The sequence below is a fragment of the Lissotriton vulgaris genome, chromosome 7 (genome assembly GCF_964263255.1).
Source record: "Lissotriton vulgaris chromosome 7, aLisVul1.2, whole genome shotgun sequence".
Taxonomy (NCBI): Eukaryota; Metazoa; Chordata; class Amphibia; order Caudata; family Salamandridae; genus Lissotriton; species Lissotriton vulgaris.
Genome location: NC_141695.1, coordinates 751778220 through 751804391, shown reverse-complemented (window position 1 = coordinate 751804391; position 26172 = coordinate 751778220). Strand labels below are relative to the sequence as shown.

Below are 26172 nucleotides of genomic sequence, written 5' to 3'. Positions count from 1 at the left end.
TGGTGACCCCAAAGTTCGACCCCATGTAGTGCTGCAGATCTAGCCTGGACATTATAGATCTCGATGACTGTAGCCGCAGGCTTGAACTCATACTCTCTGTGGAGATTCTGGATCCCCCCTACCACTTTAGTTAGCTTAAGTGTAGCTTTGACCAGCTGTGAATCCCATTCCAGGTGTTCTCCCAAAGTAATACCCAGGTATTCAAAGGTCTTTACTCTCTCCAAAGGGGATCCACCCAGCCGGGGGTTCGGGCGTGTCTGCCTCGGGTGATTAAAGATCATAAACTCAATTTTGGTCTAGATTAATCTCCAGACCCCTAATTGCACAGAAGTCGGCAAAGCCATCCAGAGTACGTTGGATGCCCGTTGATGTCTTGGACAGCAACAAAGTGTCGTCCGCGAACATCAGGGCGGGCACCCAACCAGTGACTAACCTCAGGGCATCTGTATCCGTGGCTCCAAGAAGGTGATCGACCAATCCATTTATGTAGAGGCAAAACAAGGTGGGGGCCAGGACACATCCCTGGCGCACGCCTTGGTTACCCTGGAAGCGGGTCAACAGTTTGCCATACTTCCCGCACCTAACTTGGGCGTAGGTGCCAATATGGGGCCTAATTAAAAAATTGAGAAGATAACATGGTAGACCAAGTTCATGTAAAACCCTCCACAGTTTATCCCTGGGTACCAGATCAAATGCTGACCGCAGGTCAACAAAGATCATGTGAAGGCTGCCACCCTCCACAATCACAGTTTTCCAGTATATACCTGGAGTCTAAATAACTGATCAACAGTTGATGTACCCTGGCTGAACCCAGCCTGGAAGGGAGATAAAATCTAATTTTCCTCCATCCAGCTCTGTATTCTATCTAGAATAATCTGTCCCATCAATTTTTGGGTAACGTCTATCAGACTGATAGGCCTATAATTGGACGGTTTAAGGGGGCAGCCTTTCTTGTATATAGGAACTATTTTGGCGCCCCGCCATGTATCCGGAGGTTCCATACCATTTAATATGGCATTTTAGAGTACACATAGATAAGGTGCCCATATTTTTGATTCAGACCGAAATAAGTCCCCCGGTAACTTGTCCAAGCCATGGGCCTTGTTAGTGCTAATTTCAGAATAGCAGCTTCCACCTCCGTATATATAATCTCCCAGGCCCCATCCAGTCGATACTCGTGGGGTAGGCATGGGAGAGAAATTTTGAGGCCATCGTTACTTGGAGAAGCATACAAGGCCCCGAAATGCAGTTCCCAAGCGGATACAGCTATGTTTTGGTTCATTTGCCAGATTACCAGCCCTGCTCCCGCAACTGACGATTGTCCAAAAGGATTTAGAATCCTTGTACTTTAGTGCAGTTCTAAGATCTTCCCAATGATCTGTCTCCCACTCTTTCCTTTCCTTCTGAATGACCTGCCTGTACAAACGCCGGTAGTACTTGATCTTAGTTTTATCCTGTGATTTAACCGCTAGGATCAATTCCTTTTTAACTTTCCTACAATTGGCATTATACCAGGGATGGACTGGAGCTTGTTTTGCCTTCGATCTTCCTTCCGGGTTGAACACATCAGATCATTTCTGGATGAGCCTGGATGTATATTCAAGGGCTCATCACCCAATCCTGAGTGCAAAGCTTTGTCCTCCACCTATCCCATGTCACTCAGACACGGCAAAGCCTTTTGATATAAATCAGCAAGTTTGTTCGTATCGCCTAGCTTCTGCGGCCACTAAACTCTCCGCCTATTATTAGTTCGTTGGAGCGGGGATCTATTGGGTTTGGGTCCGAGTCAGAGTTTAGCAGACCCAGACTCCCTGGTTTCAGCGTCATGACCAGGGGGTTGTGGTCACTGTCCTTCCTAGGGTAAATCTGGAAGTCCAGAACCATGCCCCAAGTTCTCGGTTCCACCAGAATGTAGTCAAGGATGGAATTTTGACCTTCTCTATTGAAAGTCATTCGGCCTGGTCTACCTGAGTTTGTCCTCCCATTGCAAGCTCTAAGAGAGGACAAACAGGTAAAGGAGTTGATTTGTAACACCAGGGGGGGTCCAAGCTCTAACTACCGGAATCTGCGGTTCCGGGATATACCAGTACAAATCCTCATTGTTTGGGCCATCTTGAGTTGCACCTGTGAGTGGCTCGAACAGGCAATTAAATCGCCACCCACTATTAATGCAATTGCTGGGTCAAGAGTTAAGATAAACTGTCTGAGTTGGTCAATAGTTACAGACTCCTTCCCACTCGGGGTTGGTCGTGAATAGATGTTAATTAGGGCAGTTTGTCTATTTTCTGGGAGTGTGAGGAGGACACACTGCACATCTAACGAGTCAGAGGGGATTTGTACTGCCTGGGCCCCCAGGTGTGTACCTACCCAAATACTAAGTCCCCCAGAGGATCTACCCCTACTCTCCGTAGTTGCCAGTATACTGAAGGTAGAAAACCCTCTCCTTTCTATATCTCCCAGCGCCCAGGTCTCCTGGAATAGGCAGACATCACTTCTCTCCACCAAAACTCCCCAGTCTGGACACATCAGTTTATTTTTGATCCCGGCCACATTCCAGGAGAGGATTTTGATGGAGTCCTTTAGCACCCCCATCCCATTTTCAGGTTTCACTAGGTTTGGGCAATCCCCCAGAGCAAAGAGATCCTCACTGTTGTTCCTACTAAGTGTTTGACCCATCTCCTCTATCTCACCATCGTGGATCCCACCCACAACCACTAGAGGAACTGGGCAACTGGCATCCACCTTAATTACTGAATAGAGAGTTCCGGCCGGGCACTGCCCCACCCTGTGATTATCAATCCTACTTCCCCAGCCCACACGACCTGGGTCCTTCCTAACTATCCAGTCCCTCTGAGCGCTAGATACATTGGTGGGACACACACAAATATGAGGGCATGCGCGGGGAGCAAGTGGGCCCTCCGTGTCAACAGAGGAGAGTTGGGATGGGCTGGTGGTTGGCCATCAGTCTATCTGGTCTAAAACACTGTATCTGTTGCTCAAAGGAAACAAGTCACTTTTGGGGGCATTGTTGTTATTTCCCATCCAGGCAACTTGAGTGGCCCGCATCCTAGGACCCAATGTGTTCCGGACACCCCAAGACTGTAGCCCCCTAGCCCCAGCGGAAATAGGATAGAAATAGGTCAGAGGGAGAGATTGGATTTGCGTTCCAGGGTGGCCTGAGGCCCCATTCGAAATATGGTCCATGTCGGAGGGATGGTCGGAAGCAGAAGCGGGGAGGCCGGATAGGGTTAATATTGAGGTTTTATTTGGAGTAAGTAAGGCAAAACAAGGAGTGGAATTGTGGTCAATTATAAACAAAGTCCTTAGAAAATCCGGAATTCGAAGCGTCAGGATCCCTTCTAGGCTTCTGGAGGCGTTGTCTTTCGTCGGAAACCTATTACGGGTCTCAGGGCGTCACCCGGTTCCGAAGTTACCTCAAACAAAAAAGAGAGTGGCTTTAGATATGCTGTAGTTTTCTATTAGATGTCCGCCACCATAACCAAGGAAGTGAAAGAGGGACTGGGCCGTGAAGTTTTTGATCAAGAACTTAAAAAAAAAAGGTTTACAAAAACAGGGTTACACGTGGGGTTCGCAATCCTACTTTGGTGGTGATTTACGGGCTGTTGTCGAGGAAGTCAGATTGAGGAGTGTAAGGAAGGGCGCAGGGGAATTTTAGTTCTACCCCGAACCCGCCCTTCCCCTTGCTACACCCCCACCCCTTCCCTAAGCCCTTGTCCCGTCACGTACCACTAGGAACCACAACTCTCCTGAGTCGTGGCGGCTCGTACGTCCTCCGAGATCCACCACTCGTCTGTCCAGGTTTCGTCCTCGGCACCAGGATCGGCGTCTTCTCCGATGTCGGCGTTTTCGGCACACTCGTTCCACGTCTGGTCGGCGTCTTCTTCCGGTTCCTTCTTCGTCGACAGGGCCAAGGAGTTTCCGTCCTGTATTTCTAGTGGGACGGACGGAAGTTTTGAGGGATCCGATTGGTCCATCGGGACGGGGACTCCTCCACTCCAGGTTTGTTGTTCTTCCGGGTCACGCCGGGAAGGCTGCGGGAGGAGGGCAGAATGGCGGGTTAGTGAAACTGTTCCGGGATGGTTTTCGGCCTCATACTGGTAAGGTGTCCACACGGAAGGAGTGTCCTGTACGTTACTCTTAAGGGGCGGGTCCTCCTCCTCACAGTCCACCACCCTACTATTCCTGGAACTAATAACTACGCAATCTCCCTTTATACTTTTCGCCCTTGTTCCTACCCAATCCAGGCGTCGCGCAAAAAGAATTTCACTAGATGCGTGCAGGGGTAACGGCCTGTTGGAATTGAGCCAATGGACACATTTGTTCTTCAGGTCGCCATAGTCCTCCCTTTTCCCCCGGTCCAACACTGGTACCCCAGCAAGAACTATTACATACTGGGCGGACTCAGGGGGGAAGTCTAAGCATATTAGTTCCATGGCTGATCACTGATATTACTCCTATTTGGAGGAACTTGGAAGTTTGGTACCCCTCTACCCCCCTCACACCCGTTGGTTCTATTCCTCTCTGAGTTACTACTTACAATGCCCTCACTAGGCTGAGCCACGTGCCCCAGTATGAGGATACTTTGGGAAGTCGAGCCGGGTAGATTATTCACTAGGGATGGGACAGGAAAGTTACAAGAAACATTGTCACTCCCTTTCGGCCTCTCTATAGTATCATTGGCAATAATTACTCGAGGAACAACCCCCTCCCCCGTGATAACGGGATAAAGTCGTTCTAGGCATATCAATCTGCTCTCGATAACATTGAGTCTGTCGTACAAGGGACGACAAGTCTTGGTGACTATGCTTTCCATTTTGGCCCAGAACTCTTCTCCAAATTCCGTAGGGCATGCAACAATGATATCTGGAGAAGTCATAGGCACTTGCTCAGTCTGCTGGTCAATGACTGGACTTCCGCTAGCTGTTGCTGATTGTCCACCCCCCCCCGTTGTTACATTTCTGTATTTTGCTTTCCTCTTATTTATGGGGCACCCCAACGCTTCCTTTTAGAAGCTGCTACCACAGCTTCAAAGCCCGTCTTTGAGCTGGTGGCAGATTGGGTTTGAAGTTTCATGCAGGGCTGGCCCAAGGGGTCTGACTTTCGTGCAGTGGGTACAACATCCTCACTGGCTGGCGAAACCAGGGGTCTAGGCTCTATTTGGACCTGATGACAGCCCCCACTGCCGACCCCCCTGACAGAAATATCAGCAGATCCTCGGTGAATGGGCGATAGTGCCTGCGCAAGACTACCCAAAGATGACCGTTTATCAAAATAAGGGTCCTTCTTTCAGTAATGTTTATTTGGTGGGCCAACATAGATGATGCCCTGGTGAGAAATTGGTCCAGGGTTCCTACAAACGACCCCCCTGGAATAGACTTTCTTCCCTTTCCCACATTGGGGGTCGTCATTGCAGATTTCAATTACAGCGATGGCTTCTCAGAACAAAATGGTATATAGCTAACCCTGCAACGGTCATTCAAGAGGAACATTCGTGAAGTCTTTAAATTGACCTGGCTTGTTTGACGAATGCAGGCGAAAGGGGGTGGCCTGTCCCGTCCTCGATTGGCCTTGAACGGGCTAAAACGGGCCCGCCCTTGGCCCGGGCTTCGCCTGGCGCCCACCCGCACGCGCATCCCGCGTCGCGGTGGGATGTGGGTGATTAATAAACCCGGTGTCAGGGAGGGAGGGGCTGCTTCACAGCTCTCGGCCCCACTGCTGTCTGGGCCTTGAAGTCCCCAGGTTCTCCACTGCTGCTAAAAACCGCAACACCACAATCACGATGCGTCTCCCGCGGAGCGGGAGACTCGAGAGGTAGTTATGCCCCCGGTGTCTGGGAGGGAGGGGCTGCTTTACCGCTCTCGGCCCCACTGCTGTCTGGGCCTTGAAGTCCCCAGGTGCTCCGCTGCTGCTAGAAACCGCAACACCACAATCACGATGCGTCATATCTAGATTATGGAAACTCTCCATATTTGGGGAGTCCCAAATCTGTGGTAAAAAGACTCAAGGTGATTCAAAGCGCTGCAGCCCAGATTCTGCCAAAAATGCCAAAGCACAAGCTGGCTTCACCTGCCCTGGTGGCCTTGCACTGGTTTCCAGTACACAAGAGAATCCAGTGTGTCAGTTTGTCTTGCTCACTGAGCAATGCATAAGAAGTCGGCACAGCTGATAAAGAGATTGTTAAGGCCCTACAGCCCTAATAGAACATTGCGCTCCAACAACAAGCGGTTGTTTGCGGTCCCTAGGATAAAGAAAATTAGGGGTGGGAGATGCTCATTTTCTTTCTGAGCTCCCAAACTCGGGAATGCTCTTCTGGTGGAGCTGAAAAAGATTGAATTGATACTGAGATTTTAAAAATGTTTGAAGACTGCTCTTTTTAATTAGCTTTGTGCGCTGACACAATATTTCCAGCACCGGGAGGCTCTTCTGGGTAGCTATGCAGTCTAGAAATCTACAGGAATAGAATAGAATAAGTGGCTCTTGAAATCTGTGCTATGCATTATAATACATGATTTCAGCTGTTTAGACAGCAGTTTATGAATTAGTGTTGTGTCTCTGCTATTTGCCTGGATATTTGCCAGATTGTGCATAATTTGTGTTATTTAGCCAGCTGCCAGGTGAATAATTAAGTTATTTGGTATTTACAAAGCCACTAGCTAATTAGTTAATAATGTATGATATTTAGCCAGATTCTGGGTAAATAGTGACATTTCCAAGCACTATGCTTGCCCTATGAACCTATGGGGCATAATGTCTGCTATTTGGACATTGGCTGGGTGAATAGTGACGTTTCTTTATTTGCTCAACCGTGAGCCAAACAGTGCATAAAGCCTGTTACTTACCCACAGGGCAAGCAAATACTAAAGAGCTTTTGCTGCGTGCATGGCTATCTGCCATGCGGTGCATAACCCCGGCTATTTGGTCAGCAGCTGCATAAGTAGGGGCGTTTCTCAGCTATTTACAAGGATGCTGGTGAAATAATGAATAACCTCTACAAGTTAGCCAGAAGCGGATCAATAGCAGTTACCTAGCTAGCAATAACTAGTTACCTGGCGGATGGCAAAATAGTCAAAACGACTTTTGTGTTGCTGATGGAGATTCCTCAGATTCTTCACATGATTGTTACTGCTGATGAAGCAGAGTGAATCCACTGATTATGTGAATGAGTGAACGTGAGTAACATTGGGTTGTGCAGCGCACATCTGCATGCGTGGACGGTGGGCGGGCCTTGACCTCCCAATTCTCAGTTCACGGGTGAGCACTGCTATGTGCTACATACTCACTCTCCGGTCTCTCCGTTTGGAGTAGCCTACTTCCGGTCCCTCCACACGGTCTCTCGGGAGCGCCAGCGCCCGCGGCTGCCGTGTGAAGCCCTGGCAGGGAGCTGGCTGCAGGTGCAGCGTTCGTGCAGGTGTGCGTGCCCTGCGTTCCCTCCAGAGGCATGCCACGAATTGAGCATTCATCCCCTGCAATCAGCGCCTACGGGCACAGCTGAGGATCACTTTACCATGAATGAAGGCCAGACCTCCTCCCGCACGCACATTCTGAACTTCAAACCAGGTGAGCGTATTGCTCTCATACTGCGGAGTGGCAGGAAGTGGCGGGAATGTATTCGAACCTGCGCTGCTGACTCCAGTCCAGACGTTGCGGAACGCATTAGCAATCTGATTGGTCGGCATGGCTGATGGGGAGTTTTTAAAGAGATTACGTACTTCGCAGCAGCCTTTACCTTTCACAGTTCACCTGTATGGAATTGCATGTGATTGAGGCTGAACAGAACATACGTGTTCTAAACGTCCTTGGTGTTTCCACAATCCCCGTCACTATATGGACCTTCATACTAGAAATTTACTGACAGGCTGCACGGTCTGAATTAACCCCACCCCCCCCCCCCCCCACCCCCACCCCCATCGATGAAAGTGCAAAACCAGCAGTACGTGCTGTCTACTAGCTTAAGTGGATGCAAGGCTCCGCGTTAAATTGCTTGTCACTGTGCACAGCGACTACAGGAGGCTCGGATTCTGGGCAGTCCAGGAGCCGGAGTTTCCGCTAAGCACTCCTGACCCCCGACATACCTTTAAGCGCTTGAGTGACAGTGGTAGATGAGATCCTTCAGTGTCCAGGGCTCCAGGCTGTGGAATTTCAGAGCCTAAACTTCAGAGCACAGCTGAAGCACATGCTCGAGGCAACTAAACTTTTCCTTCTTTGTTTCAGTTGATCCATAGCCTAAGTTCTTTTAGGTTTAGTGTCTCTTATGACTGCTTACACGTGGACCGTCTCAGAAGGATCACAGGGTGGCGCGTGCAGCTTGGAAGACTTGTAAATAAAGAAAGAGTATTACTGAATGCACTGGCACTGACAATAGGGCCTACAGTGGGTGGTGCCAGTGGCAGGAGTGGTAATAGACTTAGCACCAGTGGTGATTGTCGTATTACTAGTAGGATTGTTTTGTGCACCCATGCTGATCGTAGTTAGTTGTACATGGAGTACCCCTACTTTTAGTGCCCAAGGTAATGGTAATAGCGCTGGTAGATTTTTTTTTCAAGTGTCTGTTGCCATTGTCAGGGGCGTAGTTTTAGAGGGATATTTGGGGTGTTAAACCCCGTCTAATAAATGTATGTTCTGGTAAATAGTTGGGTAAAGGTGCTTCCAGGTGGGTTTGTTTAAGGTGACTGTCGGATTTCACCAGAAATGTTTACATACACGCAGACAAAAATACACTCACTCCATTTCTCTGTATTGAGTCTTCAGAAATGTTGGTTATTTTACAAAATATTGTGTTTTCTCGCACGTAGTACCCCTCTGAATCCGCATTCCTCTCCCTTTCCCCTGTTCCTTAAGACCCTCCCATGCGCATTGCTTGTCATAATATGGATTTTAACATTACATGCCAGCGTGATTGTTGGAAAATCTGAAGCTCAAACCCCCTCTCCCCCAATGTTATTGGCAAAGCTAGACCCCTGGGCATTGTTTGGCTGCATAGCTTCACCAGCATTAGCAGCAGACAGAGAAGGACCAGTAGCAGAACCGAAGGCAACACATGGAGCAGTGATAGGGGACTCCCTTAAGGGAAGCACGTGTTTCTTAATCATCTTTATATTGACTTAAATGCTGTGTATTAATATCAGTGTTTCATATTAAAGAAGCAGATCCAGTGTGGCACTGTGACATTGACTCAGTGTAATGTTAACACACTCTTCTAGATGTAGTTAAAGTGATCGTAAATGGGCCCTGACTTAATAACAGATCTGTACAAATGAAAGGCGTTGGCTGCATCCTCTGTATTTTTGTATTTTTATCCGTGCACGCCTTTGTTGCTGATCATCGTTTTACTCTCTTTAAAGGTACGGCCAGCTGAGCGGCATGGTGGAACCCATTGCTGGTGTCTTTGGTGCCTTCGCAGTTGGTTTCGCAGAGCCTCTCCTCCCGTATGCCTTGGCCTTTGCTGCCGGGGCAATGGTGTACGTGGTCGTGGATGACATCATTCCAGAGGCGCAGACCAGGTAAGAGGGCATGCACTCTCTGCTGGGTAGGGGCTTCTTACAGGTCAGTGTATACATCAAAGACTAGCAGTTTCCTGTTTCACTGCACGTTTCTGTGCATTGGCCGAAATATCTTAGTCTGTACAGCAGAAGCTTCCTGTTCAGGACCAACCTATGACCACCCTATTGCTACAACAGTTGGTCATGTTGTTAATATTTTTTTATGCCATAATATGATACTGGTCTATTGTAGTCTGCTTTAATAAGTGAGGTATGTAATATAACACACACAATACCAAGTAAGTTAAAGGGTCTGAGGGAAATTTATGGACCAGCGCGGATAAGTCCCTCTATCATATACAGCAATACCACAGAATCTGCGGTTCCCTAAACAAATTAAATATAAATAGTGGCATGCTTCATCATTAGGGATCTCCTCTTGGCTGCAACCTGGTGCAGCCAAGGAGCTACAACTCCTTGCTAGCGTAAAGGAGGAGCTCTGGGATGTTTTAGGGTTATCTGGAGGCTAGATCTCCTAAGATCAATGAAGCAAGATACTGTGTGGTGACACTCTAGCAAGGAGTTGTAGCTCCTTGGCTGCACCAGGTTGCAGCCAAGAGGAGATCCCAAATGATGAAGCATGCCACTTCGGTGGGTGATGGGATTCCGTCCTCTTAAAGAGGACTTCCTCCAAGGGTGTGAGTCCTGTTGAAGTGTGCTTGTCTGTTTATAGTTAATTTGTTTAGGGACCCGCGGATTCTGAGGTATGTAATATATACATCTGGGTAATTGTAGGCAGTTAGTGGCTTTTGGACTAGTTTGGACTGAGTGAGTCAGTGACACATTACACTTTTCCCTGACATATGACTGACACTGGTCCAGCCCTAGCTTGCTTTGAGTCTTTCGCCATTCAGCAGTGGTCATCATATTGTCTATAGTCGTCTGATGTGCGCAGGCATTGCATCCAACCTACATTCAAAAGAGAAACACCTGCCAGTGGCTGCGTAGCACGTGATCCATAAATTGCAACTACATTTTGGCATGGATGTTGGCACGATCTCTCCTACTGCTGGGTTACATTGGTGTTCTATGAAGGGGTAAACTGTGAAGGAGGGACAGAGACTCATTAAAGCCTGGTGCCAAGTTGGTTGGCTTCCTAAATGTAAATTCCTTTCTCCCAACCTCCGGGATGTGTGTGCTGCAGAAGTAGTAGGTTGTTGGTTCAATGTGCATAATGTGATCTTCTGTGATGCCTAACTCTCCTCTCTCTTTTCTTTTCAGTGGCAATGGGAAGCTGGCCTCATGGACCTCCATCCTTGGATTCGTAGTGATGATGTCTTTGGACGTCGGCCTGGGCTAATGACAGCACTCATTGACCTGGACATGTTAGGGGACAGTTTTAACAGAGAAGAATATTGCTTTTGACGTGTTCTGATAGGGAGCAATGGGTTGTGATTTCTTAATTTTTTTCAGCGTCTGATATGTTGAAGTATGATTTGTTGTGATTTTGAAGGGGGACCAATATTTCCTTCTGGGTTCTTGTCTCCCACCATATCTGTGCTTTCTCCACACGTTTAAGATAAAGTGAAGAGCACTTGCTGCTGGGGGAGATCAGGACCTCAGGAGTCAATCCAGCCTTGCTGGTTTCTCAGGCGAGTCTAGACCACGTTTTGTGTGCTTTGATGCATATCTTTTCGTATCAGTTGTTGGTTTTGATAACAAGTTCTGCTTTATGCCGGGATGAAATTAACAGGTTAGTCAAGTTAAGCAAGAAAATATCTTATTATGACATAGACTTATTGTACCATAGAAACTCTAGTATGAGAGATGGCCACTGATTTCTGGGAAAACAATTGGCATGGAGTATGTACTTCAGTTTTCAGTAGCACATATCCAAGTGGAACAGCCAGATAGATGCGGTCTGCTCCAGGGCCTCCTTAAGGCAGTGCGACTGGTGCGGCCCTATCGGGTGCTGACCTGTGGAGGGGGCGCTGACCCCAGGAGTGCGCTGTGTTGATCAATAACATGATTGGAGAGATGAGGAGTACTTTGAGGGGTACTTTTGCCTGGTGGTAGTGACAGAATTAGAGGAGGCGGTCATATGCTTTGGGGGCGACTAAAAAAAAGGATTGTCGCACCGGGCACCACCAGTGCTAAAGCCGGCCCTGGACTGCTCTTAAAGAACCAATACTAAATCAAACAAGTGTTGTTCGACTTTTCTTCAAAATAGTGGAATGTGAAGTCAGTCTTTAGATGTTTCTTTGACAAAGGTTTGCATTAGTACATCAGAAAAATGTGCTGTAAGTACTCACAAGATAAGACCATTGTGATGCTCTCCTTACTGTAGGCAGAAGCTACTTCAAACTACTACGGAATCCTTTCATAATGAAAGCGTGCTTTCTGTGGTCACCATGGCAGTATCACCCCAAATGCCCCCAGCTTGTCTCCCTCACTTAAGGCCTCCTTACAATGGCGGCTAGACCGCCTCTGACAGGCTGTCTGTGGCGGTCTGCCCGACATCCAGGCCATCGGTCTGACCACTGGATTGCAATACCGGCGGTTGGAGTGCAGAGGCCAGGGGGAAAGACCACTGCCTCCAACAGAATTCAAGATCTATTCGGGCGGCGGTTGGAATCCTATCCCTACAATTGAGGCGGTGCCTGCGCTGGCACTGGAGTAGGCATTAAGATTTCCTTTCTGACTGTCTTTACAAGGTGGTCCCACTGCCATTAAAAGGCAGGCAGAAATGGAATTTGGGGGCTCCAAGCAGGGCCCCCGTCCCACTTGGGCCACTGCTAAGTGGCCAGGGGGAGAGGGGGGGGGCACTACCCACACATCGATGCATTGTGTGCCTGGCACTACAATGGTACCTGGCACACAGTGCATGGTTGTGCACAAAAGGCTTTTTACCATTGTGGCTTGTGCTGCAACCATTTTCCTAAGCTGCAGCACATGCAATAGTATTAAAAAGCACTTTCTGACTACTGTGCTGGCGGTCTTATCTAAATGTGGTGGATAAGACCACTGACTCATTGTCAGACAGTCTCCTACCCAATGCAATGGTGGTCGGCGGTCTGACTTTCCTGCATCGTAATCAGGCCATTAGTCTGGGGAACTGTTAGGTTTTACACAGAAGAGCTTTCGTTGGGTCTGCTATTGGAAGCCTGTGATTGGTAGCCTATCTCCTACAGGGCCATCAATCATGGAAGGTTTGATGGCAGGCTGTATTTAGGATAGGTATTCCAACTTGCATTTTTTCCGGCTCGGACCGGTTTGCAAGGCATAGCAGACCCAAACTCCTAATTAAAAAAAAAATTCCACCATGCAATGAAAAAGCTCCCTGCCCAACTGGGATGTTTTTTTTCCCTTTCACTGTAACAAAACCCGATCTCGGTGTTTGTTTGCATGAATCAGAAATAAATGCAGAGAGGGCCATGTGACATGGTGGCCCACAATTCATTGCATTTATAGCTCAAGATCTCCCTCTATCTTGCCACAAGCACTTGGTTATGTAGTTCCAGCAGTGGTACTTGTATGGCAGGCAGGCTATAGCGAGGAGGGTGGAAGCAGGCCCTTCACTGCCCAAATGACTTGGCTGCTAGTCAGTATACTTGTAAAGGACCTACCAAGTCATTATCTCATCATGCATGTGCCACAATTTATATTAAGAATCATGAAGATACTTTCCATCCTTCTTTATTTAAAGTATTAACTCACTACCATTTTGAGAAGCTATCACACTGTGCCCTTAACAAACTATGCAGTTCAGGAGGTGGCCTGTTTTGCACCCATCTTTCAAACCAAGAGTCATTGCTAAGCAATCAAACAAATTTATTTTCCTATCCACCCAATGGATTTAGTAACTTGAGTAGCTAGAAGTATATATTTCTCTGACTGTAGCGCCCACTAAAGACTGAGTCGCCATTAGTGCTAGGGGCCTGTTACGCTGGGTTACCTAGCAGTTATTGATGTGCATAACAAAATGGCATCCATGTTGAAATGCTTTGCATATCCTGCTTCATTCTGGTTCTTATCAACACATACATTTTCAGTGGAAAGAGAACATTGATAATTATTGTCTACACAATGGGACACATTTCATATATTGTTTCAAGAAATGGTCCTTTTGTACACACTACTCGGTAAGGAAAAAGGAACAGAGCAAGTCACCAGCAGTTACTGTCAGGGAATATAGAAACAATTGAGTCTCAATTAATTTTGATTAATTAATATTGTTAGTTATAATTATTTCTATTTATATTTTCAACAAATTCCCTGGGTTGACCACATCGGTTAGTTGCACCGTTTTATTTCTTTAATAAGTAGAAGTGCTGTGCCTCAGTTCCTTAGGACTTTCATTGGTCTTGATGCAGTCTCGCTGCTCAATGAGACCCATCTTTCTTTATAGACCTATTGATCACCACAGAAACCTCTCTGGATTACAATTTATGCTGCAGTTTCTTGGAATTGCACAAAAATATTCTCAAGGCATAATGTGGCCCACCTAGAAATATCTTATTGAGTTGCCTTTAAGAACAATGTTCTTAAATACAACTCAAGACATTTCTAGGTATATAAAAGTCAATAAATGATGCTGGTATTCACAATATGCAAGTTATTATTAGAACCGTCTTTTGTTTTAGGGGAAGAGGGGATATTCTGCAAACCACAACAGTTCCTAAAGTGTGTATTGGCATTTACTGTGTAAGAAAAAAAAGCTGATGTGTGTAAAGTTTTGTTTCACACTCTCTAAAACTATTATATATTCAAACACTGACTCCTTTCTGCATGTATTCAGGTTTTTGCCCTTTCCTCTCTGCTTTCCAGCCTAAACTCCTTCAATTTACCTCTTGAGTTTTCGGTTTGTGTCTTAAAAATGACTTTTGTTTGATGTTCTGCTGGCACTCTGTTGTCATAGCCCCAAGCAAGCGGCAGCATAGCAAGCACAGAGATTCTTTTATTTGCCCATATGCGTATTGCTAAATACTGTTATGTGACCCAAGAACACTCTGAACATGATCCTTGTTACATCAGCAAAACTGGAAATGACTGAGAAGATGATAGTGCATGCTGTGCTATGCTTGGTTATCACTGCACAGATTCTAAAATAACTCTGATAGGCATTCCAGCTGTCAATTGCAAAGCAGGAACAACGTTTACAGAGATGCTTATCTTGTCAGCTAGAGCACAATCGACTTCATTACTAGTGACCGGTAATAATTCATGGGATTTCCCCACCCCATGAATTACTGTTACCTGGTCTCTGGTAATCTGGGGTTAGGGGCATAATGGTAATTATTATCCATGGGCAGAGCAGGTGTAGTGCCTCTACGCGAAGTTCCACGGAGTTGGAAAGCAACTCCGTGGAACTTCGCTCCGCGCCCTCCCAAAATAATTAAAAATAATTAAAAGGCACTTACCTGCCCGAGGCTGCCTCCTCATTCACATCACTGCTCTCCTGCCTCCTCGCTGTCTTGCTTCACTAATAACCCCTACGTTTACGTCTTGCGCATGCGCACTCGCAAGACGTACAATGTAGGGTCATTAGTAAAGCAGGACGGCGAGGAGGAGGCAGTAGAGCAGCGATATAAAGGAGGAGGCAGCCATGGGGCAGGTAAGTGCCGTTTACTTCGTTTTGGGAGGGTGGAGGGGCCGCTAACTACGCTTCGCCATGGAGTCCTAGGTTTGCCTGAACTCCGCGTTCGCAATGGAACGTGGAGTTAAGGCAAAATGAAGTAAACTCTGCTGGCGGAGCATAGTTACCTGCTCGGGGTTAGTAATTATGACTTTTGGAGGCTATAGCATGCATAAATTGGACTAAAAACACTTTCATATTTTTCACCGGTATCCCACCCAGAGGCTTTTCCGTCTTGCAGCAGGTGAAGTCTCTGGGTGAATCGCCATGGAACTGCAGTATTCCCACAAAACTTGTACTCCAAAGAGGCTGGTAAAAAAATTGTCAGCCGCGTCAGTATTGTATATTTGGTAGGAGCGTATGTTACTGAACCCATCAATTATCGGGCCACACTTCATGAGGACCACAGTAAGCTCAGAACACAAGCATGTGTGTTTTGCAAAGTTTACATCACCATTAAGATATTGTTATTCGAAAATTCTTCCATCCTCATCTCATACCTCTTTTATTATAGAGTTAAACTGGTAGACCAAAAACATTTGCCCTTTGCACTGAAGTTGAAGGTGGAATGGCTTCAAGGCTGTGGCTTTCTTCCACATGGGGTGTTGCCGTCTATCCATAAATGGGCTGCACAATGTTTCCTTGGGTTTCCCAGCCTTTCTTGTGTGATGCCATCTTCCAGGCATTGATGTCTTGCCCTTCTGAAGTTTCACCAGCAATGAGATTAAAATATAGTCCAGAAAATGACTGATTAGTATATTAATGTATTGAATGTTTGTTAATAAGTTGTCATGAAGTGCAGGTGTTTTGTCTCTTGATATGAAGTTTGGAGTTTTGATTTGTTTTGAATAAAGAGAACATTTTAAAACGTGTGTTTTTACGTTTATTGTTTCGAAATGAACCTAGTAATAGAGTAATAGAGAGAAGCTTTATTTACAGAATACCTCATAGTCGTCCTGCTTTCGGGCACATAATCTCACAAGTAAGTTACTATTCAGCAAATATTCCTACCAATGGGTCAGCCTGCTTCGGGGCACATAAAGTCACAAATACTACCTCCTGCTTTGGAATATGTAACCTCAGCAGTGATGTAGTAGCACAGTCTAGTGGTTGCACTTCACGCAGCGACGTGACGTGCCGGCGGCCATGTTGGGGCTGCGCGCGCATCGCGTTTGAGAGGCGTGAAAGAGTCGGTACGAGCAGCAGAGGCTCGGCGCTCTTTAGGGACACTAAGTACTGAATAAAGGTGTTAACTGGCACTGTGGCTGCAGCGTTTTCATTGGGGGCACCACCAACATTACAATGGCGACGAGGGTGGGATAGCAAACCCCCAACCCCCCACAGCAAGAGAACCACACCGAGGAAACCAGCAAAACACCGGTGGGCAGGAGCAGTCCATGCCAAGCAGAACCACAGAGGGCCCAGAGAACCAGAGGGCCAAGGAAGTCAACGACTACCGCACAGGTACCCTAAAGAGCGCGGCAGAGCCCAAGAGCACCCCGAGGGACAGGAAAGCCACCGCAGGAAGGGATAGACCCTGGGGTTGCAGGAAAAGCGCGCTAGGTCAAGCCTCACCCATTAAACCAGGGGAACCGCGCTGGATACCTTACCAAAGAGCGAGGGGGCTGACGCAGGTAGTCCCCAGACCCACGCAAGCAAGGAAGAACAAGACAGCACGCCGGGGAGCCCTAGAGGCCAAGCAAGCGCACAACCCACGGTCAAGAGCGAGAAGATGAGTGCGCAGGCGGGATATGCGATGGCGCCGGTGCAATTTCTACCCAGGCCCAGAGAACCATTGATGAAGTGGGAGGACTGGAGAGAATATATTGACAACTTCATAGGAGTCTTAGAGGACGAAAATGAAGAAGTGTTCAAACCCTCGAGAAAGAAATGCATCTTGCTACTGAACTCAGGCCCGAAGGGCTGAGAGTCTATAAAAGCTTAGTACCGAAGCAAAGAGCAAGCACAGACGACGACGTATACGCCCATGCAATCGATGACCTCAACGAACACTTCAGGCCGGCGGTGTGTGTGTCATTGGATAGATTAAATTTCCAACAAAGGAAGCAGCGCCCGGGAGAGACAGTAGAAGAGTATGTGGCAGCACTGAAGCGCCTCGCGGCCTCGTGCAAATACGACAATTGGGAGGAAGAGTTCATCAAGGATCAGGTGGTGATGCACACCACGTGCACGTCCGTACAAGACAAACTATGGGCCAGCGGAGACACCACCCTAAAAGACGTGATGGTCATCGTCAAAAGGGCAGAGTTGGCAAGGAGGTGCGCAGACGCGACGAAGAAAGAGACCGCGCCTCGCACCATGGTAAACAGAGTGGATGTGGAAGCGCCCCGTAAGGACCTCCAGAATAAGAAGGCAGCAGACAAGGGGCATTGCAGGTGGCACGGTAATGTGAATCCCCAGGGAAAACAAGCGGGAAGCAACAGGAAGTCATGCTACAGGTGTGGAAGCTGGTCACACGAGGCACACGACAGAAAATGCCCGGCGTTTCGCGCCAAATGCATGTACTGTGGTATAATTGGACACTATGAGAAGGTGTGCAGAAAAAAGGCCTCCAAAAGCACGGTAAAATACGTAGGCCAAGACAACGACGACCAAGAAGAAGCGACGGAGGAGGACGTCGTTACAGTACTTTGTATATATGATCAGGTGATGAGCGTAGATGGGCAAGTCCTAAGCATCGATGGCAAGAGAACAATGAAGCCCGTCCTGGAACTAACAATAGGCGGCATCACAATAAGCGTGGTGGCGGACACAGGCTCACCATACACCATCGTCCAGAGAGCCGTGTGGGAGTAGAAATTTGCACCACACCTAGGCCCGGAACTGGAAAAGCTAGACATCCGCCCAGTCACATACAACGGGGACCGCATACCAATGGCGGGGTTCAGACCGTTAAACTTTGAATTCCGTGGCCGATCCGCCTTCTGCAAACTCTACGTGTCGGAGAAAGGCCCCTCAGTCCTGGGATGGTTGGATCAAGGTGACCTCGGTATCAAGCTGGACCCAGGAGGCAAGGAACAGATACTACTGACGGAACCCGAAAAGTGGCCAGACGAGGACAGGTGGAAGAGTGAGTTCCCCAAGGTATTCTGTGGCACAGTAGGGAAGTTGGAAAAATTCGCACACAGGATAATTCTAAAGGACGATGCGGTACCTGTAGCCCACAAGGCGAGGAACGTCCCTTTGGCGGTACATGAAGCAGTCCGAGAAGAACTCCAGGACCTAGAAAGGAAGGGAATCATCAAGCCCATCACGTGTGCTGAATGGCTGGCGCCCTTGGTGGTGGTCAAGAAACCCAGCGGCAAAGTCAGGCTGTGCGTTGACCTGCGCGAGCTAAATAAGAACATAGTGGTGGAAAGGTTCCCCCTACCTAGGATAGAAGAGATGCTGGCCGGCACCAGGGGCATCAAATGGTATTCCACCATCGACTTGACCTCCGCTTACCACCAAATTGCCCTACACCCGGAAAGCCGCCGCCTCATATCGTTCATCACCCCATTTGGATGCTATCAGTTCCGCCGCATGCCGTTCGGGCTGGCCTCGGCGGCAGCAGTATTTCAAAAATTGATGCACCAACTCTTCCAGAAAACTACTGGAGTCCAATACTTCCAGGACGACATCCTAGTGATGAGTCGAGATAGACCAGACCACGATGAGAAGCTCAGGAAGGTACTACAGATCCTGGAAAGGAAGGGCCTCACGGCGGAATGGTCCAAGTGCCGGATAGGGATGGAATCGGTGACATACCTGGGGCACGAGATTGGAGTACGAGGAGTGACCCCAAAAGCAGACAATGTGAAAGCAATATGTGAGGCACCCCCACCAACAACCAAAGACGACATCGGCATGGCGGAATATTACAGCAAATTTGTGCAGCACTTCGCCTCCAAGACCCACCATATGAGGCAACTGACACGAGAAAGCACGGAGTTCCACTGGTCAGAGGGGGCACAAGGAGAGTTCGAAGTGGTCAAGAAGGAGATAGCGGACGCTATCCCGCTCCAAGGATATGACCCTCAAGGGAAGACAGTGCTAACCACGGACGCCAGCGATAAAGGACTGGGTGCCGTCCTCATGCAGGACCGGGGACAAGGACAAATAGACACGATAAGCTTTGCATCTCGCACGCTGAGTGACACAGAAAAGAAGTACAGCGTGATAGAAAAGGAGATGTTGGCGGTGGTGTGGGCCACAACCAGATTCAGGCAGTTCCTATGGGGCACCCGGTTCCAATTAAGGACGGATCACAAGCCCTTGCTGAAGGTGCTAACATCAAGTGGACATGCCGATGCAACGCCCCGGATCTCTAAGATGTCGCTGAAACTCCTAGAGTTCAGGTACGATGTGGAGTACATCCCTGGAAGCAAGAATACAGTGGCAGACTATCTGAGCAGGGCGGCAGCCATGGAACCGAGTGAGGAAGACAGAACAGGAACAGAAGAATGGGTAGCACTTACAGAAGACCAAGAGACCACCATCAGCCTCCAAGAGTGGAAACAGGCGTACGAGGAAGACCAGGCCTTAATGGAAGTGAAAGTGCATATCACCCAAGGATGGCCAGATAAGAGGTTGATCAGTGGAGAACTAAGACCCTATTTTGAAATCAGAGAAGAGCTGTCGATGGACGACCGGGGAATATTCGTGCACAGGGGGGAGAAAGTGATTCCCCTGACAAACATCATTAACAAACTTTTGGACATGCTCCACGAGGGCCACCTGGGTATATGCAAATTGAGATTGAGGGCCAGACAAGACTACTGGTGGCCAGGAATGGACATAAGGGCCGAGAGACATGTTAGAAACTGCACCCAATGCCAAGGTGCCGACAAAGCCCTCAAGCCACTACGCCCAGCACTGGGAACATTTGACCACCCGAAGAACCCATGGGAAGAGTTATTAGTGGACATCCTGGGCCCGATTCTGGATGTACGGGGAGTCCAAAAGTACGTTTGTGTTTTGGTGGACAGGTGCTCGAAGTGGCCAGAACTGAAGATAGAGGAAGCCATGGATGCAGAAACCATCATAAAATTTCTGGCTGATACATTTGTGAGGGAAGGAATTCCAAAGACGATTCTCAGCGATAATGGACCCCAATTCAGATCGGAGAAATGGAACAACTTCATGCAAAGGAACGGCATCCTAGCCAGGCACACATCCATATACCACCCTGCCGGGAATGGACTAGTAGAGCGTTTTAATAGAGTGGTGATGGGGTCGGTGCAAGCGGCCATATCCGACAACAAGGACTGGGAGGTGGAGATATGGCACATGGTGTGGGCATACAGGATTACCCCCACAAGCACGGGATATAGCCCATTCCAGATACTGAGAGGACGTGAACCATTCACCCAAGACAACAGAGTGTGGAAAGAGAAAACGATAACAAGTGAATGGTCCCCAGCAGTGGTGCGAGCCAACTTGGAGAAGGCACAAGCAGTCTACACCAAACACTACGACAACAGGAGAAATGTGAAGAACACCGGATTAGAGAAGGGTGAATGGGTACGAGTGAAGTTAGCCACGTTGCAGAGGAAAGGAGAAAGCAAATACAGCGAGCCCATGCAGGTGAAGGAAGTTCTGGGCAGAGCGGCCCTACTAAGCGATGGGAACGTATGGTCGCAGGACCGCATGGCGAGATGCAACAAGATCCTAAGTTGGGACCAAGCCGGAACGGACTTAGGAGATGAGGGACATGAAACTGACCAGCAAGGTCACTCAGAGACAGAACCTGAAGCGAACGGAGAAGACCGACAAGGGCAAGGGTCTGGAGTACGTGACCAGGAGCAGATGGCGGAAGAAGGTTTGAATGGAAAAGGTGGAGGCGCGGCCGCGCCAGAGAGTGGAGGAAGAAGCGAAGGAGTGACCCCTAACACCCCGGTAAGACTGACCTGCAGGGGTAGGGTGGTGGTCAAGCCCGCCAGGATCAGAGAATATGACATGAACAGTGGACTTTAAGCTAATTGTTACTGTGTTGGAAAAAGGGGAGATATGTAGTAGCGCAGTCTAGTGGTTGCACGTCACGCAGCGACGTGACGTGCCGGCGGCCATGTTGGGGCTGCGCGCGCATCGCGTTTGAGAGGCGCGAAAGAGTCGGTACGAGCAGCAGAGGCTCGGCGCTCTTTAGGGACACTAAGTACTGAATAAAGGTGTTAACTGGCACTGTGGCTGCAGCGTTTTCATTGGGGGCACCACCAACATTACAAGTGATCCTTGCTGCTTTGGGAGATATAACCTCACCAGTGAGCCATCTGTTTTGTATCACATATCCGCTTTTGGACACATACAACTACCAATGGGCCACTGTGCATCATATACCAGAGAACCATCCTGCTTCATTATACGTCACTTCATCGATAGGTCACTATAATTAAGAGAACGCATCGTTACCAACGCGTCCTGCTGCTCTGCATAACATATCGTCAGCAATGTGCTGTGCTGCTTAAGGGCAGGTAAACTATGCTATAGTCGCTATAGCGTTGTGATGCTTTGCACCACACAACCTTCCTTAGAGGCAAATATTGTAAGGCAGTGTGCTGTGCTGCTTTCAGAAATATATACTTCCAGTGGACCATGATGCACATATTGTCTCTGGTGTCACCCGCTGCGTTGGGGTTCATATACCCAGCAATAGGATATGCTGTTTAAAACACATGCACTCTTGTTTGGTCCATACAACTTAGGAGTTCTTATTCTATCAATGGGCTAAGCTTCAGTGCTCAAGGAACATAACAACACCAATGGGCTAAGCTGCTCTGGAGCATATTTCTTCACCTTCTTCTTCAATGAGACCAGCTGATGGGGATCAGATATCCTAACCAATGTTCTCTTTTACTTTGCTAATTTCAGGCACATTACATATCAAGTAAACCATACGACTCGGGACATTACATTTTCCTCAGATGTCTGTGCTGCTTTGAAGCACATAACCTGTCAATTGGGCCTTTCAACTGTAGAGTCATGTATATTTTTTAATTTCAGATATTTGATATATCCGAGATCTAGCTTGAGGAAGGAGAAGAGAGTTACAGATTTTATTTTATTGCAGTTTTATTGCTCTAGGGTATTGTCAGCGTAAAGGTGCTGTATGTGACGTACAGCATGTGTGAGGTCTGGTTTAAATTAGAATGCAGAAAATAGGTTTAGATGGAGTGGAATAAAAACATGTCACTATATGAGCACCTTGTCCAGTCCCTTCCTTTATTACACATATTCTAACCAATATATCACCTTTTTTGGTGCATTTATCCTTAAAAAAGAGTTGTCAAGAATTCAAACAAGTACCACCGCTCCACCACAAGGGAGTCTTGAAAGGCTTCTATGTACAATATTTCACTCCTTGTCCCTCTGAGGCTCCTACCCAATGCCTGACTTGAGTAAAGGAGATCCCTGAAAAAAGGGAGTAGGAAGAGATACAGAAGCCAGTTGTTCACCATAGCACCAGAAAAGGTTTGGTTACCTTTATGCCATCTGAACTTTCTTGGCTGCTTGCACTCTATTACAACACATATATATTTTATCCACTACAGTTAGAGGATGCTTGATTGACCATCACAACGTCCTCTGGATTTAAAAAAGTCGTGAATAATATGATCAAAAGAACATCGCTACTAACCGATAGAACTGCTATCACAAAAAGAAATCACGCTTGGGCAGTGATGCAATCGTACCAGATTCTTAAACCTCAACAGTACATTGTGGAGGCTGGGGGTATAACCTACGAAGGACCTAACCTCCATATGACCTACTAGTGGGAAAAAAACCTTATGCAAAATTTATATCACAGCTAGATACGTCCCACACTGCTACCCCCGTCCTTGTAGAGCGGAAGTCCCAGAATAGTACCCATCATCTATAAACATTGCTACAAAGGAAAAAAGGTCTTATAACAGAGAAACCATTTTATTGCATACAGTTTATTACACTTCTACAAAGGAAAAAAGGCCTAAAGACAAGTATTCAGTTGCATACACAATCTTTGAATCAATCTACAATGGGAGAAAAGGCCTAGACAAGACTTTTCTGCATCACAATCAATTGCAAATCCCCACTTTGTTTCCTCCCAAACTTCTGCAACAGGGGCTGGTGGGTGGGTCAAAAAACTGCTGCTTGTTCCCTTGAGGTCTCACGAGCGATGAGTGGGGCAGCCTTCAGAGCGCAGGAACGAGAGGATGCCTGCCTGGACCCCCGTGCCTTTTAACCTGCAGCGGTGAGGCGGGGCGGCATCCCCCTCCCGCCCACAAGTGCACGGACATCCGGGCGGGTGTAAGGACAACCCTCTTAGGTAGCGGGGGCGTGTTCCAACCACGCCACTTTGGGCATACCGGCCGGGGACACGTCCCCCGCCTGCAAAGGTTTCCCGGGCGGTCGGGGCACCCGGCCATACGTTCAGGGTGACCGAGAGGTCTCCCCTTTCCATATGGTCCGGGATGCCCGCCACCCCTTCCACCACCAATACCAATGGTAGGAGACAGACACAGTTTGAACTTTTGGAAGGCAGGGGGGCCTCGCGACCCCCCCTCCGGCCGTATTTATTAAAATATGAAACAAAATTTTAAACTTTAAATTAAAAACGTTTCATTTATCATGTACAAAATTCAACTTTCATTACACTTGATGAAGACAGGTATCCAGGCTAACCTTAACAAATCTCTAATACAAAGATTTTCCTAACCGAGTCTAACATCATGACATCATGCATTGCATACGAATTTTGTACATCCTATCGTTAGGGGCCAACGGCAAGGTCTTAACCGGTGTCAGATCCCTATCACCAAATTTCTGCCCTCTCGTGTGAGTGGCGCATGCGCAGAGGGCTTTACCCTTGTAGCCAACCGTAACTTCCCTTGTCATGGGGGCCCCCTTCCACTCGGCGCCATCTTAAGGTCGTCCGAGTTCCTGTGCGGGGTATCCGTAAGAAGGACAGTGTGTCCCCCCCTTTCCCCGCACTCTCTTCCGCCGCAGTGGCTATCCGGCCCCCGGGAAATTCGTGGGAGGGGCATATAGCCGTCTCCCCCTGGGAGGGGCCTATGGCCGTCTCCCCCTGGGTGAACCCATCCGTAATGGGTGCCGCCCCCGTGGGAGGGCCCAATGGTCGCCTCTCCCCGGGCGCTCCCATCCATAATGGCTGGCGCCCCCACTGGGGACCTTGAAATCACTGCTCACCAATCATGACCTTACCGCCACAGGCCAGATAGTTGACCGACTATCTGCCCCCCCCCCCCCCCCCCCCACAACTCCTATAGGTCATGTCTCCTTAATCCCACTAGCCAAGCTATCATGTCTCCTATCAATATGTCATTCCCCACCCCGGACAGGTGTACCCCATCGTCTGAATAACATTGGTCCCCCCAGATGCACCGTGAGGTATACTTTGAAGGTGGTTAGATCGAAACAATTTCTCCATTTTATTGTTGACCCTCTTTACCGAATGGTTCAACGCTGTTGTGGACCACCCACCCCTCCATACCCTCCTCGGAATCATGTGTGACCAAGCTATTGTGCACCCCGGTAGGGTCTTTGCTAACCAACTAACTGCTGAAAGTATGTGTTCGATTAAAGCCCGTCTGCCCAACCTCACCAAGTCATTGCCCCCAATGTGCACTATGACTACTGATGGCGGTGACCTGTGCCGCCCTAACAATTCCTCGACAAAACTTTGCTGTTGGTCAATACTCAAACCGCCCTTCCCATGGAAGGACACCCTGAAACCATATTCCTCAGATTTGTGAATCGCATCACCTGCCCTGAATATGTCCGCGGCGCGTCTCACGTATGAGTGGCCCACGACCCAGACCACTCATCTTCCATTCCTTGCTCCTGAAGTGGTGGTTAGCTGATACTGGGCCGGTCCCAATTTCCGCCCTGGGTCACAGGCTCGTGAAACTGTAATCCAAACAAAAGACAACAAGCGTGAGTGCACTTCTTCAGTAAATTACAACATGTGCAACCGCATGTAATGTTTGAAACAGTTTGAAGACCAGCGCCCCAACTGTTTAACATTGTCTGCCTGCAGACCCCCGGCCGTCGCTTCTGTAACGGCCCCTATCCTGAATGAATGAGTTCCAAAATCACTCGGGTTCAAGCCCGCAGCTGCAACCGTGATCGCCAGCACCCTCTGGAACTGAAACTTCGTTAACGGGGTGCCATCAGCATGCCGCAGCTAGGCCCCCCCCACGTCGTCACCCTCTGTTTTAGGTGGGCCTCAACGTGCATCACTGGACAACAGGAACTACCCGGAGCGCGCTGCAACGCAATGCTACTACCCTGGGCCTCTTGGTCTGTCTTTGACCTGGCAATCGTGATCAGCAGGGAATCCCCCCTCACTTGCGTGTGGTCCCTGCACAGACCCCCCTCGGTATCCCTTTTATTGTCAGCCACTAGTTCGCCTACCCGCAGGGCCCCATAGAATGCCAGTGCAAATGCTGCCTGGAATAAGACAACCTCACTAGGTGAGGAGCATGTCTCCTCTAGTTTAGCCAGCAAGGCGGCCAACCTGTCAAATCCTATCGGATGCCTGGTATCCTTTTTGCGCCCCTCTAGGCGCCGCCAGCTGCGCAGCGCCTTTCTGACTATAAAGGAGTCCGTCGGGTCCCTGATCCCTTGGAGCTGAGCCATAAACGACATGGCGGCCTGATACCTCCTCATGAAGTGCCACTAAAAATTGGGTAAAGGACCCCTCCTGACCCCATCTATGCTCCCATGCAGGGCCCAAAAAGGCGCAGTACGAGCGGAACGCCCCTTCATAAGCCTTCCTTGTCCTGGGCACTAAACTGGCTGCCACGAGGTTTTGTAGTCCGGGGCGCCGATTTGCCATAGTGCTTCGGGAAATGGCGCTGCCACTAGCTCCGCTGAGGGTAAACAATCCCTGAATCCCTGAATGCCTGCATTTTGAAACGAGAGAGCGCATCAGCTGCATTATTCAGTACACCCGGCACATGTTTTGCCCTGAATTGTACATTTAGCTTCAAGCATTGCAACACAATTTCTTTCAACAATCGCAATATCCACTTGCAGCGT

General features: G+C 48.5%; 1 protein-coding gene across 2 annotated transcripts in view; it reads left to right on the top strand.

Annotated features, from left to right (window-relative positions):
• The window catches only part of SLC39A11 (solute carrier family 39 member 11), a 2411801-nt gene extending 2395798 nt beyond the window's left edge, over nt 1-16003 (top strand). For both annotated transcript variants that reach the window (XM_086930982.1, XM_086930981.1), the window contains exons 9-10: nt 9363-9521; nt 10782-16003. In XM_086930982.1, the coding sequence (XP_086787108.1) occupies nt 9363-9521; nt 10782-10860 (238 nt within the window). In that variant the 3' untranslated portion in view covers nt 10861-16003. The remainder of the gene's footprint in view (nt 1-9362; nt 9522-10781) is intronic.
• The last annotated feature ends 10169 nt before the right edge of the window (nt 16004-26172 follow it).